Source organism: Cnephaeus nilssonii (assembly GCF_951640355.1).
Source record: "Cnephaeus nilssonii genome assembly, chromosome: 14".
In the NCBI taxonomy this organism is placed as follows: domain Eukaryota; kingdom Metazoa; phylum Chordata; class Mammalia; order Chiroptera; family Vespertilionidae; genus Cnephaeus; species Cnephaeus nilssonii.
The window spans coordinates 18730487-18745045 of NC_137085.1; the positions used below are offsets into that span (position 1 = coordinate 18730487).

The following is a 14559-nucleotide window of genomic DNA, read 5'->3' on the forward strand; positions in this document are numbered from 1 at the left end:
GGTGTGGGTGTGGCGGGCCTTTCCGATCAATCCAGCCCTGGCTAGGCGGCTCCTTCACGATTAAGGAAGGAGCTCGAGTAAGGCCTGGCTGACCCCTTCCCAGGTGAACCTGCCTGCGGCTCTGGGAGGGGCCGCCGACTCGCCGCCTCCCCGCCGCCCCAGGTCATTCGCAGTGCACGCGCCCTTTAAGTCGCTCTGTGGCCCCTGCAGACCCCGGCTCCCAGCTAGGGTACCGGGAGTGGGGGGGGGGAGGGTAGAGGGGAGGGCACGGTGGTGGTAAAGGTTAGAGGGGGTGAGGGGGCCACGGGGGGTTTCCCCCGCAGCCCGGTATCCCTGGAGGTCCGCCCCGGGCCCGCGGAAGCCCCGCCCCCAGGCCGCGGCCCCGCCCCCATGGAGCGGCTCCGGGAGGCGGGCCCGGCCGCGGCGCCTGGGCGGGCTCGGGAGGGCCGAGCGGGCGCGCCCCCGCCACACGCACGCCGCGCGCGCCCGCGCCCAGCTCCCCGGTGACTATAAAGGGAAGGCGGTCTGCGTGCCGTCTCTGCTCGGTCTGCAGCTTTTCATCCACTTGCATCGCCTCCTACGGTCGCCGGTCAGACCTCAGCCGCCAAAATGGTGAAGCAGATCGAGAGCAAGGTAGGCGCAAGGCCAGGGCGCGACGCGTGGCCTCCGTGGCCGCCGGGGAAGGCTATGGGCTGGAGGTGGGCAGGCCGCCGCTCCGCATCCCGGAGGAAGGGGACGCGGCGGCTCGGCCTGGGGCTGCTAGAAGCCCAGGCCTGGGCGCGCCCTAGGCGCCCGAGCATGCCCTGGAGGAAGGGAGGAGGGGGACGGGAGCCCCCTGGAGGGCAGGGTCGGGGTGCCCAGTGAGCGGGGGGACATGCACGCGTGCGTGGAGTGTACGGGCGGTCCCCTCACTGCGCTTCCTGCACCACCCCTGTCTGGGAACTCTCGCTTGGGTGCAGCGAGTCTACTCTTGGCCCCCTTATGGATCCGGACACGCGTCCGGGCCAGGAAATGGGGGGCCCTTTGGAGAAGACCGGGGTGGCTGGCCGCCACACCCTCCCCGGTGAGTGGCGTGATCCACGCGCGCTGGTGGGGTGGGCTTCCATAGGAGCGGATCTGGGACGGAGACCCCCGGCTGCCTCCGCCAGTGCTGTGCCCAGACGGGACGCGCACTGTACCCTAGCCGAGGGGGCGGTTCCTGGCCGGAGAATCCGCTTCCCTTCCCTCGGTGTGCCGGACCACCCCGAGCCCCGGAGGCCCAGGTGCCCGCAAGGAAGTGAGGCCCGGGCCGCGCCCTCGGGACTCCTCCTCCCGCGGCGTGGGGCGTGTTTCCGGCAGCGCTGGCTTTGGAATGACTCAGTCCCCAAAGCTGGGCCCAGGGACCTCCGCTGCCCTGCCCGTCGGTGGGACTCACCCTCCGTCGGTGACTCTCGCTGGAGCCAGGGATGCCCCCGGGAGCAGCTGTCTGGTACCCAGCTTTCGGTGGTTCCATCCTTGAGGATGCCCCAGGCAAAAAAAAAGTTCTTGCCGAGACTGATACCTTCCCGCCTGGAAAACTCAAGAGCCTAACTCACATAGTGTCTGGTATACTGTAGCCACTCAAGAAGTGTTTGTTAAATGCAGATTCAGAAAAGTGAGGGGGAGAGAATGGATGTTGCTCGAACCGTGGAAGAATCTGGAAAGCATTGACCCCGCGGTATTCCCGCCCCAGGGAAGCTGGCCCAAGGCGGGTCCGCGCCTACCTGGAGTGCCCCGGGCCCTTTGGGGCGGGCTTCGAGAACCTCTTTCTCTGTAATGGGCCCTTATCTTTTTGTCACTTTTAGAACCAGAAAATATATGTGATCACTGTAGAAAGGTTGGGACGAGAGGGATTTGCTCTTTCCTTCAAGCCACAAAGTACTCATTGAAATTATGTCTGTATGCTATTTTGTTTCTGAGCTTTTCTGTTCCTGTCTAGTTTAGCCTGAACAGTTTACATGTCATCCGAAGCTCTTTGTAGCCATGTCGGTATCTGAACACACTGCTGGACATTTGGGCAGTTTTTGCGGCTTCAGTGGCCGTTTTGTTCGTGACGCCCTGTGCTGGGGTTAGCGGCTGGAGTGCAGCGCCTGGGTTAAGGGATGGGCACCTTTAAGGCTTGTAATTGCCACATGAATCATGTGATTGCCCCTCCCTTTCCTTTCAACGCTGACTTTCCCCCAAAACTTTGGCCAGATCCTTAGTAAGAAAATTCTCATTGGAATTTCTTTGATTGGTGATTAGTGACTGACTGACTTTTCTTCTCCCACATGTGTTGATTGGCTGTTTGTAGTCTTATTATCCGCTGGTCCTTAATGATTTTACTTTCCTATTGGGATTCATTTTTCAAATTGTGGGCATTTATATTGAAATCAGCAGCCTTCTCCTTTGTTGAAAACAGAGGTCCTTAATATTGGTTTTTGTTCTGCATACTTTTATTTAATACCTGCTGAATGAGAACTACCAGCTTATGGGGTGGGGGGTTTCGTCCAGGGTCTGGCCACCTCAGTGTACCCTGACAGGTGGGCACCCAGGAAAGGAGTGAAACGCCTTGGCGGGGTCTGTATGAGCAGTCTCGGAACCCAGGCGGCACAGACAGACAATGGAGTGATTCCGGCAGCACCCGTTTACGTGGTCCTATTTACGGCGCCCTCCTCCCCTAATCAATGAGATGTAGAAGCGGGGTGAGAAATTTGTTCCTCAAAGCAGCACGACATTAGGCTCTGATAATCAGTGGGTCTTCAGATTTATAACCCAGAGTCATTAGTCAAAAAGGAAACTGATTCGAATGTCACTTGTAAATATGGAATACACTTTAGATTTTCATCTTGGTGCCATTGGCTTTCCAAAACTACGCTTCCAGGGGTGGGGGAATAGCTTGGAGCCCCTGCGATCTGTTTCAGATACAGTTGGGCTAATGTGATGAGGAAGAAATCACACAGGTTCTTTTCTTCGTTTTCATTATTGTTTAGTTGGCTGCTGCTGTTGTTTTTTTAAAGAATATCAGCTGCCATTTATTGAACACGGGCATTTTGCTCAATGCTTTACAAACTACTCTTGTGCTTTTATTAGTTATCTGTGGAATGGTTGTGTTTAGGAAAAGAGATGCTAGACTCTGCTTCTATTTATGTACCCTACCTAATGGAGTTTTGTTTTTAAAATATTTGTGTCAGGCCCTGTGGTTAGAGTGTCTGCCCACGCACTGAAGGGTCTCAGGTTCGATTCCCAGTCCGCCGGCGCACAGACTGGTCTCCGGGTTCAGTCCCCCATCCCTGACCCCGTTGGGGGTTATGCAGGAGGCAACCCGTTGATGTGCCTCTCTCACATTGATGTCTGTCTCTCTCCCTTTCAGGTTTTTGTTTGTTTGTTTGTTTTTTAATCCTCACCCGAGGATATCTTTCCATTGATTTTTAGGGAGAGTGGAAGAGAGAGGGAAAGACAGAGAGAAACATCGATGTGAGAGAAACACATTGATTTGTTGCCTCCTGCATGCTCCCTGACCAGGGCTCTGGGCCAGGGAGGAGCCTGCAACCCAGGTGCATGCCCTTGACTGGAATCGAACCCAGGACCCTTAGGTCTGCAAGCCGATGCTCTATCCACTGAGCCGAAGAGGCTAGGGTGTCTCCCTTTCCCTCTTTCTCTCCCCCTCCCTCCCTTCCACTCTAAAAAATCAATGGACAAAATAATCCTTGGGTGAGAATTTAAAAATTTGTTTTAAAATATTTGTGTCAGTAAAGAGGACCTTTAATAATTTTCATTTTTAGTTTCTGGAAGCTAGGGATTGTGGTTTGCTTCTTAGTGAAGTAATTTTGAATCATTTTCAAACTGATGTCTGTTTTAGGTAAATTTTAAGTATCAGGAGATGAGAAATGGTTATGAAGTCTACACATACCAGGCTCCAACTCAGGTTCATTTGAGCCCAAAGTTCCTATTGCGTGCCTTTTTTTTTTTTTTTCCTTCAGATTTTTAGGTAGTTTTGCTGGAATTTAATTCAGAATTGTTTGGGGAATTCCTTGAGAGTGTTTGAAATAATATTCTATGTTGAAAGTAACCTTACCAAGTATTTACTGAGAGCCAGCCAGCTATGTTCACAAAACAATATACAGTTGACCCTTGTACAACATAGGGGTTAGGGACATCAACCGCCACACAACTGAGAATGCGAGTAGAACTTTTGATTCCCCACAAATAGTCGACTGTTGACCAAAAACTTTACAGATAGCATTAACAGTCAGCTAACACATATGTTGTATGTTATATGTATTGTATACTGGATTCTTCCCATAAAGTAAGCTAGAGAAAAGAAAGTCATAAGGAAGGAGAATACATTTACAATGCTGTCTATACTCATTGGGAAACTTTATAAATGGACCCACGTAGTTCAAACCCGTGTTGTTCAAGGGTCCACTGTATTCATCTGACCACAGTGTCATTCCTTGACTTTTTTCCTGTCTTTTCTGGATCTTGCTTGTGTAGAATGGCTTGTTTGACCTTATAAAAGTTTCATCTGGAAAAATCAGTGATGATTTGGAAATGTAATTTGTAGAACTCTTTTTTATTTTAGAGGGGGAGGGAGAGAAATTTGTTGTTCCACTTATTCATGCATTCATCGCTTGATTCTTGTATGTGCCCTGACCAGGGATGGAACCTGCCATCTTGGCGTATCAGATGGTGCTCTCACCAACTGAGCTACCCAGCTAGGGCCAATTTCTATCATTCTGACTCTCCCCACCGACCCCCAAAGGCAGGGTGACAGTTTGTACCTGCGTAACTGAAAAGGTTACATAAGTAATGACATGCCATTCTGGAAACACCATTTGTGAATTATTTCCCAAAAAAAAAACATGAAGTAAAATTAGAAATCTAGAGAAGTAACTGTACTTCAGGGGAATTCATTCATTCGAGGTCTTAGTGGTGCTTTATTTCCTTTCCCTTTCTACTGGACCAGATCTGATCTGATTCTTAGCTGTCAAAGGAGGGGAACATTTGTGGGTTGGTTTTGTTGTTTGTTTTTTAAAATATATTTTATTGATTTTTTTTACAGAGAGGAAGGGAGAGGGATAGAGAGTTAGAAACATCGATGAGAGAGAAACATCGATCAGCTGCCTCCTGCACACTCCCCACTGGGTATGTGCCCGCAATCAAGGTACATGCCCCTGACCGGAATCGAACCTGGGACCCTTGAGTCCGCAGGCGGACGCTCTATCCACTGAGCCAAACGGGTTATGGCGGAACATTCGTTTTTAATGAAACCAGTGTGATCCGCATTTTCTCCTTGAAGAAAACCTGGACTTCAGATGTAGATGTTTGTGTCTTGATTTCTCTTCGTTGCCCCGGTTTTGATCAGCACTGACTGACTAATTGTGGTTAAATGAGTTTCTTAACTGAAATGTTAGGTTCCCAGGGTTACAGTATCAAGACCATTGGTAAATTATTCACGGAGGTTGGTGGTGAGGGATTTCTTGGTCATTTCTGCTCCTGGCATTTTATTTAACACGCATTCCTTAGGAGGAACTATAAAACTGTCTTTCATTCGGTCAACAATGAGGGCAGAGTTTTGAGATAAAGGGCAGAAGTCAACTATACACAGTTCTGATCTGAACTCTGGAAACGCCATTAAAAGGAATACTAAGAAATATGCTTACTGTCGCCAGTGACTGAATGTAAGCATTTGGAGGAGGTTACTTTTCCTTTCTTTTGCTTTTGGAAAGTTCCACCATAGGAAATATTAATTTAATGAAAAAAGCGTTAGATTAAAAACAACAACAACTTGTGTTGTAGATAGCAAAATTCTGTGTCTTTGTGACAACTTAATTCAGGTGATCCCCTTTCACCAGGTAAGCATTTAGTAAATGTGTCCAAAATACAGTGGAACCTCGTTTCTCAAACGTCTCCCGTCTCGAACAGTTCGCTTCTCAACCTGACAACCCTTTCATGCTGATACCTGTAGGATGAGTCACACATCTCCCAGGTGACAAAGGAGAAATTGTGCAAATATAAGTCAGTTTACTACTGTTAAGATATCAAGATACTGTAAATCAGTTTACTACTGTTAAGATATCAGGATATTGTGCTGTGAATATTTTCGTGTTTTTTTTATTTTTTTGCTGCTTATAATTTGTAAAATTTTCGTTTTTACTATATTTCCTTTAGTTTTTAAAATTTAATTTACACTTCATGTCCTTTCTGTACTTAAAGTGTTTATTTATAGATTACACAGAATAGACATATACTGTATGTAAGAAAGGTTAAAACGGAATCTTTGGGGGTCTGGAATGGATTATATTTCTAATGGGGGGGAAAAAATGATTCGGTTTTCGAACAGCCTTCCGGAATGAATTAAGTTTGCTGAAATGAGGTTACACTGTACCTAGACTTGATGTGGAAACATTTTTAATACAAATGTCTATTTTTTCCTTAGTTTGGATATAGATTGACTAATATTTTATAAAATATTCATAGACACATGAATATGGATACACTATACCCATACTTGTTTCATCTTATCAAGTTTTTGTTTTTCAAGCAGTTTCTTTGGGTTTTTCTATTAAAAGATGGGTTTTGCTTCCAGGACCTCTGAATTGTGTCCCATTTCATCAGGTTTTATTGGGGCTTTTTAGTTGACACGTGCCTTTCTTTGTTCCTCAGTATGCTTTCCAGGAAGCCTTGAACAGTGCGGGAGATAAGCTGGTCGTGGTCGACTTCTCCGCCACGTGGTGCGGGCCTTGCAAAATGATCAAACCCTTCTTTCATGTGAGTACGGAGCGCCTTCTGCTTTGTGAGAGGTTGGTGGTCACAACCCTGGGGGCAAAAAACAAAGTTTGTGGGTTGGTGGTTGTGTCTGGTCTAAAAGTAATAATGTAACAACCTAAATAAGTTAGCTCTGACACTCATAGCCCATTGAAGACAGCGTTGACAAGCTAATTCGGTTGTCTTAAATAGTTTTGCTTTAGCTCGCTCTCTCTGAAATTGGGGCCTCGAGTTATTTTACTCTAGGAGGCGTTTGATTCTTATGCTTACCTGGTCCCCAGTCCAAATTTCGGCATCTTTTGTTATATTTCCATTGAAGAAGGTTGGGGTGGACTGCCATTAACAAGTTCTGATTCTTTGTGTGTTTCTCATTTAAAATGTTCCAGTCCCTCTCTGAGAAGTATTCCAACGTGGTGTTCCTTGAAGTGGATGTGGATGACTGTCAGGTACGTGGCTGGGAATCTGGAGTGCTACTTAGCTAAAAGGTTTTCTTGTGAAAGAATGGGTACTTGTGCCAACGAGGAGCTTAATCCCAGATATCAGGAGGTACGTGTGTCGCACCCTAAAATAAGCATAAAAACAGATGGTTGAGGCTTCGGTACTTTACTTCCCAGTTATCTACCTTCTAAAAACCTTTATATTCTACCTAACGCTATAGAGTTGATGGTTATCACCAAATGTGGAGACCACTTTTAAGGTTCTTATGAAGTAATGACATGAGAAAGTATATTCACACACTTATTCTTATCTAGTCTTAGTTGATTTTGGTCAATTAGAAAACCCAACGCTTTTAAAGAAAAAAACACCAAGTTGCCTAGTAGAGAGAGAGCTGAGAGAATAATTAAGGGAAGATTCCAGGTGGACTGAATTAACAAATGCTGGTTTAGCACCTTATGGGCCAGGCCCTGTTCTGTGCCTTATAAGTACTGACTCATCTAAATCCTGGTGCTATCACCCCCATTTTACAGAAGAGAGAAACAGAGGTGTGAGGTGGTCCATGGAGGTCCAGTGGCAGAGCCTGGGTTTAAAATGGGGTCGCTGGCTTCCCAGCCCTTGCTCTTTCCCGCTCAAGGCCGCTCGGTGGTGTGGGGGATGCAGATCAGGTTCCCAGCACGGGACCGTGCCCCTCACAGCCCGCTGAGCGAGGAGAGCCTGCTAAGGCGTCTCACTGGGCGCTCTTTAGAGCTAGGTGAGCATTTGCCCCTGCCCCAGTGGGCAGGAGCGGTCCAGGCTGTGATGTGGCCGCAAAGGCGCTAGACCTGGGTTCCAGTCCTGGCTCAGGGACTTCTGCTTCAGGCTAATCCTCCTTCCTTGAGCCTTGGTGTTTCGCTACGGTCAGATGTTAGTACCTGCCCCATCAGCTGGTCAGAGTTGCATATTCGTTGAGCAACTATGGAATGTACTAAAGGGTCGATAAAAGTGGGTACAGGGTTATACTTTCTGAATCTGTGAGGACCTTCCCACAGCACGTTCACCAATTCCACACGCGTCCCCTCGCTCTCTATGCTCTGCGGGCACGGCCTTGCCTTTCCTAGCTGATGAACTCCTAGCTGCAGACTTCACATCTTTTCTAGGAACACTTCTCCAGTTACCCCCTTTTGTGCCCCAGACTCAGTTAGTTTTCCTTCCTCTGTCCCCATGGTATCCTCGGCCCCTTTTCCTCTGGCATTTACGATTGTGGAGTGGGGTGGATCCTCTTCCTAGGAGACTGCCTGCTCTCTCCCCCAGCTCTGTCCCTTGTTCGCTGAACAGGCTTGGTTATCTTTTCTGCGCCTCGGTTTGAGCCTCAGTAAAATGGCAATGTTAATGCAACATCATAGGATAGTCATCAGGATGAGATAACACCTAGAAAGTGCTGAGAACAATTCCCGGCACATGTTAAATATTCACTGAATCTTTAGAATGGCCTCTGTGTGTCTATCCTTGACTGTTAGTTTCTTGGGGTCAGGAACTGTCTTACCTTGGTTTCTTCACTAAGCACACCTTCCTGGCATGCAGTAGATGTAAAGTGAATGGCTGTTGAGCTGTTGTTCTGATGTGTTGCATAGTTTTAGGAAAAATAGAATTGAGAGTAGATAGTACGTGTTAGGTTAAAACAGGGAGCAAGGGTTTTTTCCCAACTTAAAGTCTTGAAAGAAACTTCTGGTGCTGACCCTGTCATATAGCAACTGAATACATTTTTTATTGGAAAGTAATACCATGTGCTAGGTGTTGTGGGAAGCTCTCTGCATGCGTTAGGTCACTTAATCCTCACAGGAACTCTGAGAACAGCTTCTTAGCACCCCCGCTGAATAGCTAGTGGACTGTAGCACAGAGGTATGTCAATCAAGCAGAGTTGGGGGGGGGGGGGGCGGGGAGGAGGCGTGTTGAGCCCTGCCTCGTAGCCCAGCGCTCTTACCGCCTCCGGGGAGAGGTGCAGAGCAGGCAGGACTGCTGTATGCCTGAGCTGCTCTTCCACGTCTGGTTGGCATACTCACCCTGAGTTTCCAAACCTTGAAGTGCCCACTCACACACGGGCGGCCTTTCACTTTGCCTCCCTATTCTAAAGGTTGAATACCTTTAATGGCTGCTATTACAACCACCTCAGTAGCTTTATCTGTTGCAGAGGTAAAAGTTGAGCTAATTCCAGAACCCTTTGATCACCACATACACATAGCTGCAGTCTCTGTCAGCTCCTACTCACCTGGTCATTCAAACAAAAAGCAGTTCCTTAAACAATCCGTGAGTCGTTTCGCCGTGGAATTCATGAATTGCGTGAGTGGGTCTTCTGGTTGCTTGGAAACTCTAGGTGAAACCATCACCTCGTGTGGACTCTAAAAGAATACAGATAAGGGGTGAAAATTACATCAGTCTCATTTCTGAACATTAGATCGTATCATTAAATAGATGGAATGTTTAATGACTGAATTAGTTTTTAAAATTTATATGCAGATCGCTCCCGACCATGAACGTCAGACCCAGGGTCATTTATACCTTTATAATGTCTTTGGAGCAAGCAGCACAGTTTTGAAAGCAGGAGCCATAACCCCGAGGATAGGAAGAAGTTACCTGTTGGGTGTAATAGATTCAAGTGGGCAGCTAGGCGGCATGGACACGTGATGTGGTGCACAAGGGAAACTCGGTACTCACAGAGAAGTTTGCGTACTAGCCCTTTGGGAACGATGGGCGCCCAGCTCTCCGCAGGGCGTGGTGCTTCGGTAAATTAAAACAAGAAACAAGTGGTTTAGCCCTGCTAGTTCTGTGACATTTTAGAACAGCCAGAAATGAGTTAATAATAGAGCGGACAAAAGCAGGTTTAAAGATATTTCGCTATATGGAGTGTAAGCCAGAAGCCAATAAAACAAGGTAAAATGTAGTCTTGTTACACTTACTAATAAATGCTAATAAAAATCAGAGACTGGGTAAAGCTGTAGGGATGGAGAGCAGGTCGGTCGTTGCTAGGGGGCGGGGTGAGCAGAGGGTTTGACTACGAGGGAGCTGCTGAAGGGAATTTGGGGGGCGTGAGGGCATAGTTCTGTGTCCTGGCTTGGGCGGTGTTTATATGACTGTGCAGGTGTCAGAACTTGTCCACACACACCCCCAAAAGTGAGTTTTACTATATGTCAGTTTACAATTCCAGATTGCTCACCAAAAAGAAACACACACAAAACAGGAAGTGGAGGTGTTATTGGGGAGGAGGCTGGCTTTTCGTTTCTAAGAGGGGAGTGCTAAGAATGTTTTCAGAGCCTCGGAGGTAACTACTTAATTTTTAAGTGCGCATAACTTGGAAATCACTTCAGAAATAGCAAACCAGTCCATAGAAGAAGAAGAAAACAAAAGTGATAAAAGTAAAACATTAACTTTGGATAGCAAAGGTCAAGTCCATAGAAGATTGTTATAGGAATACTGTGTTCCTGCAATATTGACTCAGTACTATTAAAATGTCAGACTCCCGCCCTGGCCGGTTTGGCTCAGTGACTAGAGCCTCGGCCTGAGGACTGAAGGGCCCCGGGTTCGATTCCCGGTCAAGGGCACGTGCCCGGGTTGTGGGCTCGATCCCCAGTAGGGGGCGTGCAGGAGGCAGCCGATCCATGATTCTCTCTCATCATGGATGTTTCTCTCTCCCTCTCTGAAATCAGTAAAAACATATAAAAAATAAATAAAATGTCAGACTCCCAAATTTGTCTAACTGAATCTGACATTTTGGGGAGCTTGACCATGACATTCTGAAACAATGTGGCCAGGGAAACCCCACGGAAGTTCTTGGGTTTCCGAGATCTGGGTCCGGGGCTCTGCTGCCTGGGGGGCTGTGAGGTTCTCCGTTTCTTACCTGCTCCTCTCGAGTGCCGAGCGGGCACTGTCCAGCCCTTAACAGCTCTCTTCACCCGAAACACTTGTCCAAACAAGACTATTTTCATGGCATTTCCCTCCAAACCTTATGGGAACAGAGTGTTGTATTAAAAGTTCCTGTGACAAAACCGAAGAATGCTCGATGGCCTTTGAGCTGCAGAAAAATCTTAGGTGTGGGAAGAGCCGCATCTGGGAGAAGGAGAAAGGAGCCCACCAGCCCACCAGCCCGATTGACAGTGTTTTGAGTTTGCCCACTTGTCTCAAAGCTGGGTGGCCCACGAAGGTTCAACCGTTAGCGTCAGATGGGGCTCAAGCTTGTCGTGCCCCTCAGGCAGTTCTGATGATGCAGCCGGGCTTGTTTGAGAACTGGCAAGTAGAATTTTAATTAAAAACAGAAAAGAAACAAGAACCAGTGTGTGCCCCTTTTAGATTCCCCGTGACGTTATTCTTGAACAATTTTTTCACAAGTAATTTGCTCCTCTTTCTAACACACTGGCCTTTAGCCTTTATGATCACCATCTCTGTACCCCATTCCCATAATAAATCTGGAAAAACGAGGAGCAAAGATAGAGGTGCTAATTCTGAGGGATAGTTGGGATTATAGCCCTGAGTATGACTAAAGAATGTGTTGCTTTATGAGATTCTTGAAATAGCCAAGATATAATTGGACGAAACAGCTTATTGACTCACCAGATAGCATCGGATGCAAGTAGCATTCGGCTCCTTCCTTGGTGCCCCTCTGAGGAGAGTGCATATTAGTAAGAATTTTAATTGAGAATATAACTAGGATTTTGTGTTACCATTATATTCATTGCCGATTTTTATGCGCTAAATAAAGGCCTCATACTGAGATATGGATTATACAACAGAAAAAAGAATCCGGTTTTGGATTCTGTGCTTCTGTCAAAGTTCAATACTAAATTTTATTTTTATTCTCTCTCCAACTACCCCCCCCCCCCCAACCCAGGATGTTGCTGCGGAGTGTGAAGTCAAATGCATGCCAACCTTCCAGTTTTTTAAAAAGGGACAAAAGGTAGGCACATCTGACCTTGAAGACAGCTGAGTAATAGAAAATCATGATATAAATGAAGAAGTTACTTATTCCTTCATACCGAGAAGCATGTCCCCATTGTTTACTTTTAAGAACTTAAATAGGTCGCTCTTCATTGACTGGGGTACATAATGTGGCATCTAATTGAAAATTGATCTTTGCTAGACCCAGTCACTAAATCTGTGATTGGTACTTCATATTCTATAACGAAGTATATTTGTCATTGTTAAGAGGTATTTGAGTCTTTTGCCTGTTCTTGAGGGGCTATTTCCTCTTAGTTTTTGTTTTTAACTTAAAACTGTGTTATCTAAAGTGTTAATTTTGAATAAGATTATACCTCTCCTTGGCCCCCCGTTTTCCCCCATTCTGTGATCATGTCTTATGCACAAAGTAGAGATAACAGTGCTACCATCTAATGTCAATTCAATATTTTCTTAACAGGTGGGTGAGTTTTCTGGAGCTAATAAGGAAAAACTCGAAGCCACCATCAATGAATTCGTTTAATCATGTTAACCAGCCATCGGCTCTTGTAATTTTTTTTATTTACAAAAAAAAAAAAGATAGATCAAGTATAGAGACTATATACTCAACTACCATCTGATTATAAATGACAATAAAATATTAATTCTACCCTTTTTAAAACTGCCTGGTGTCTTGACTAGCTTTCAAAATAAATGAAAAGTGGCCAATTAGAAGGTATTTAGTGTCCTAATTATTGTCACATATTCTTGATCACTTTTTAGTAAAACTTGTAGGTCACTGATTGCTTTTAAGATTTTTCTTTTGTATTGTTACTACTTTCGTGTATTTCTAGGAAAATCTTGTTGAGAGCAATGTAGGTAATAGATTACTATTTTTAAATTCTATTGTTGTTTTATTTTTAAGAACAGAGAAAATAGCATTCTCTACTCCTGCAGGCAAATCCCCTGTGCTCTCTGAATGATCAGTGAGACCCAAACTAATGTCCAACCATGAAGGAATTGTTTCTCTGGTTTGAGATTCCTGTCCCACAAGATCCCGTGAGCTTCAACTGACTCCTGTTCTATCAGAAATTCTTCATGGGCAGCTCACAAGAGAATGAATTCCTGCAAACGTTACCGTGGGAATTTTGATTCCCTCAAAGTAGCTAAGAAACTAGTTTTGGAGGGCAGCTAGAAGTTCCAACCCGAGTGGTCAAGTGTGTGGGAGTTACTGGTTATTTCACTCAAAGAACCGGAAGTGTAGAGACAGCAAAGCGCTGGGAGAATGCTTGACGTTTTAAAATTTGTATAGTAATTAAAAAATCCTAGACTTAGTCATATGCCCCACATCATCCTTAATTAATCTTTACCTCCAAAAAGGTGGGTATATAAACTCCATTTCCCAGTGAGAAAACCGGCCAAGAGGCTAAGGAATTTCCCCAGCATCACACTAGTCCGAGGATCCGAGATTCCAACCACGGGAGTCCGGAGCCCGGGCACTTGGCTCTCGACTGCCTCTCGTTGCAGCAGGCTGAGTAAAGAGTAAAACGATGCTCTCTTTCCTGGCTTCCTTTTCTCATCTAAAATCAGAGAGTTGAACTTGGGTGATCTTTCAAAATATTCACAATGCTTATTCTGTGCGAAACTAGGGCTGTTAACTGTAAGATACCCTTCCCAGAGATTACATGCAAACTAGGGAATGATAGACAGGAATTTTATACACGATCACGACAAGCCCATGGACACCATAATGGAGAATAACAGCCTGGCTCTGGATGGAGTGGTTGGGGCAGGGTTCTGGGAGGTGACAGACCCGGACTAACCTGCAGAGTTCCGTTAGAAAGAGCAGCACGCACAAAGGCCCCGAGGCAAGAACCAGCTTGGTACATTGTAGCCGAAGCAGGAGTTAAAGCTGGATAGAGTGGCAGGGACCAGTTATCTGAGGCCTTCCTTGTTGTAGGTGCAACTAGAAGCCGTTGAAGGGTAAGCCAGAGCTAAAGTACTCCAACAAGAGTTCCTGGCAGCTGTATGGAAAATGGTCGGGGGAGGACTGGAATGTCAGGCCTTTGCAGAGATCAAGGCCAGAGATAGTGATGGCTGTGATTGAGGGAGGGGGTAGAGATGAAACACTGTGTCCAGATCTTATAACATTTAGGAAAGAAGATCCAATAACTTACAGGAGTAGAATTCTAGAATAAATTCCAGCTTTAAGGTTTGAGCAACTTGGTAGTTGAAGTTGTAATAGATGAAGATTGGAGAGGTCATGTTCTCTGGACAGGTGAAGACGGATGCTCCAGTGATATGTATTCAAATGAAGATGTCCTGCAGGCTGTTGGGTACTAACCTGGAACTCAGGACAGGCCTTGCTGGGGTAGGAATTTAGAAGACGTCATGTAGATGGCGCTTCAAAACAGGAATATGTGAGATCACCCAGGAAGAGAATTCTGAGTA

At 46.2% G+C, this 14559-nt stretch overlaps 1 protein-coding gene across 1 annotated transcript; it reads left to right on the top strand.

The window, feature by feature from the left end:
• The first annotated feature begins 461 nt into the window (after positions 1–461).
• TXN (thioredoxin) lies at positions 462–12783 on the top strand. The gene is made up of 5 exons (XM_079790533.1): positions 462–633; positions 6667–6771; positions 7155–7214; positions 12065–12130; positions 12590–12783. The coding sequence occupies exons 1-5, from the start codon at positions 610–612 to the stop codon at positions 12650–12652; spliced, it is 318 nt and encodes a 105-aa protein (XP_079646659.1). The 5' UTR covers positions 462–609; the 3' UTR covers positions 12653–12783.
• Positions 12784–14559: the final 1776 nt, after the last annotated feature.

Bases quoted from the DNA above. Each gene is read 5' to 3' on its own strand.
- TXN (XM_079790533.1), top strand. From the start codon at position 610: ATGGTGAAGCAGATCGAGAGCAAG. The intron at 634-6,666 runs GTAGGCGCAAGG...TTTGTTCCTCAG, and splicing joins TGAAGCAGATCGAGAGCAAG to TATGCTTTCCAGGAAGCCTT. The intron at 12,131-12,589 runs GTAGGCACATCT...TTTTCTTAACAG, and splicing joins TTTTTAAAAAGGGACAAAAG to GTGGGTGAGTTTTCTGGAGC.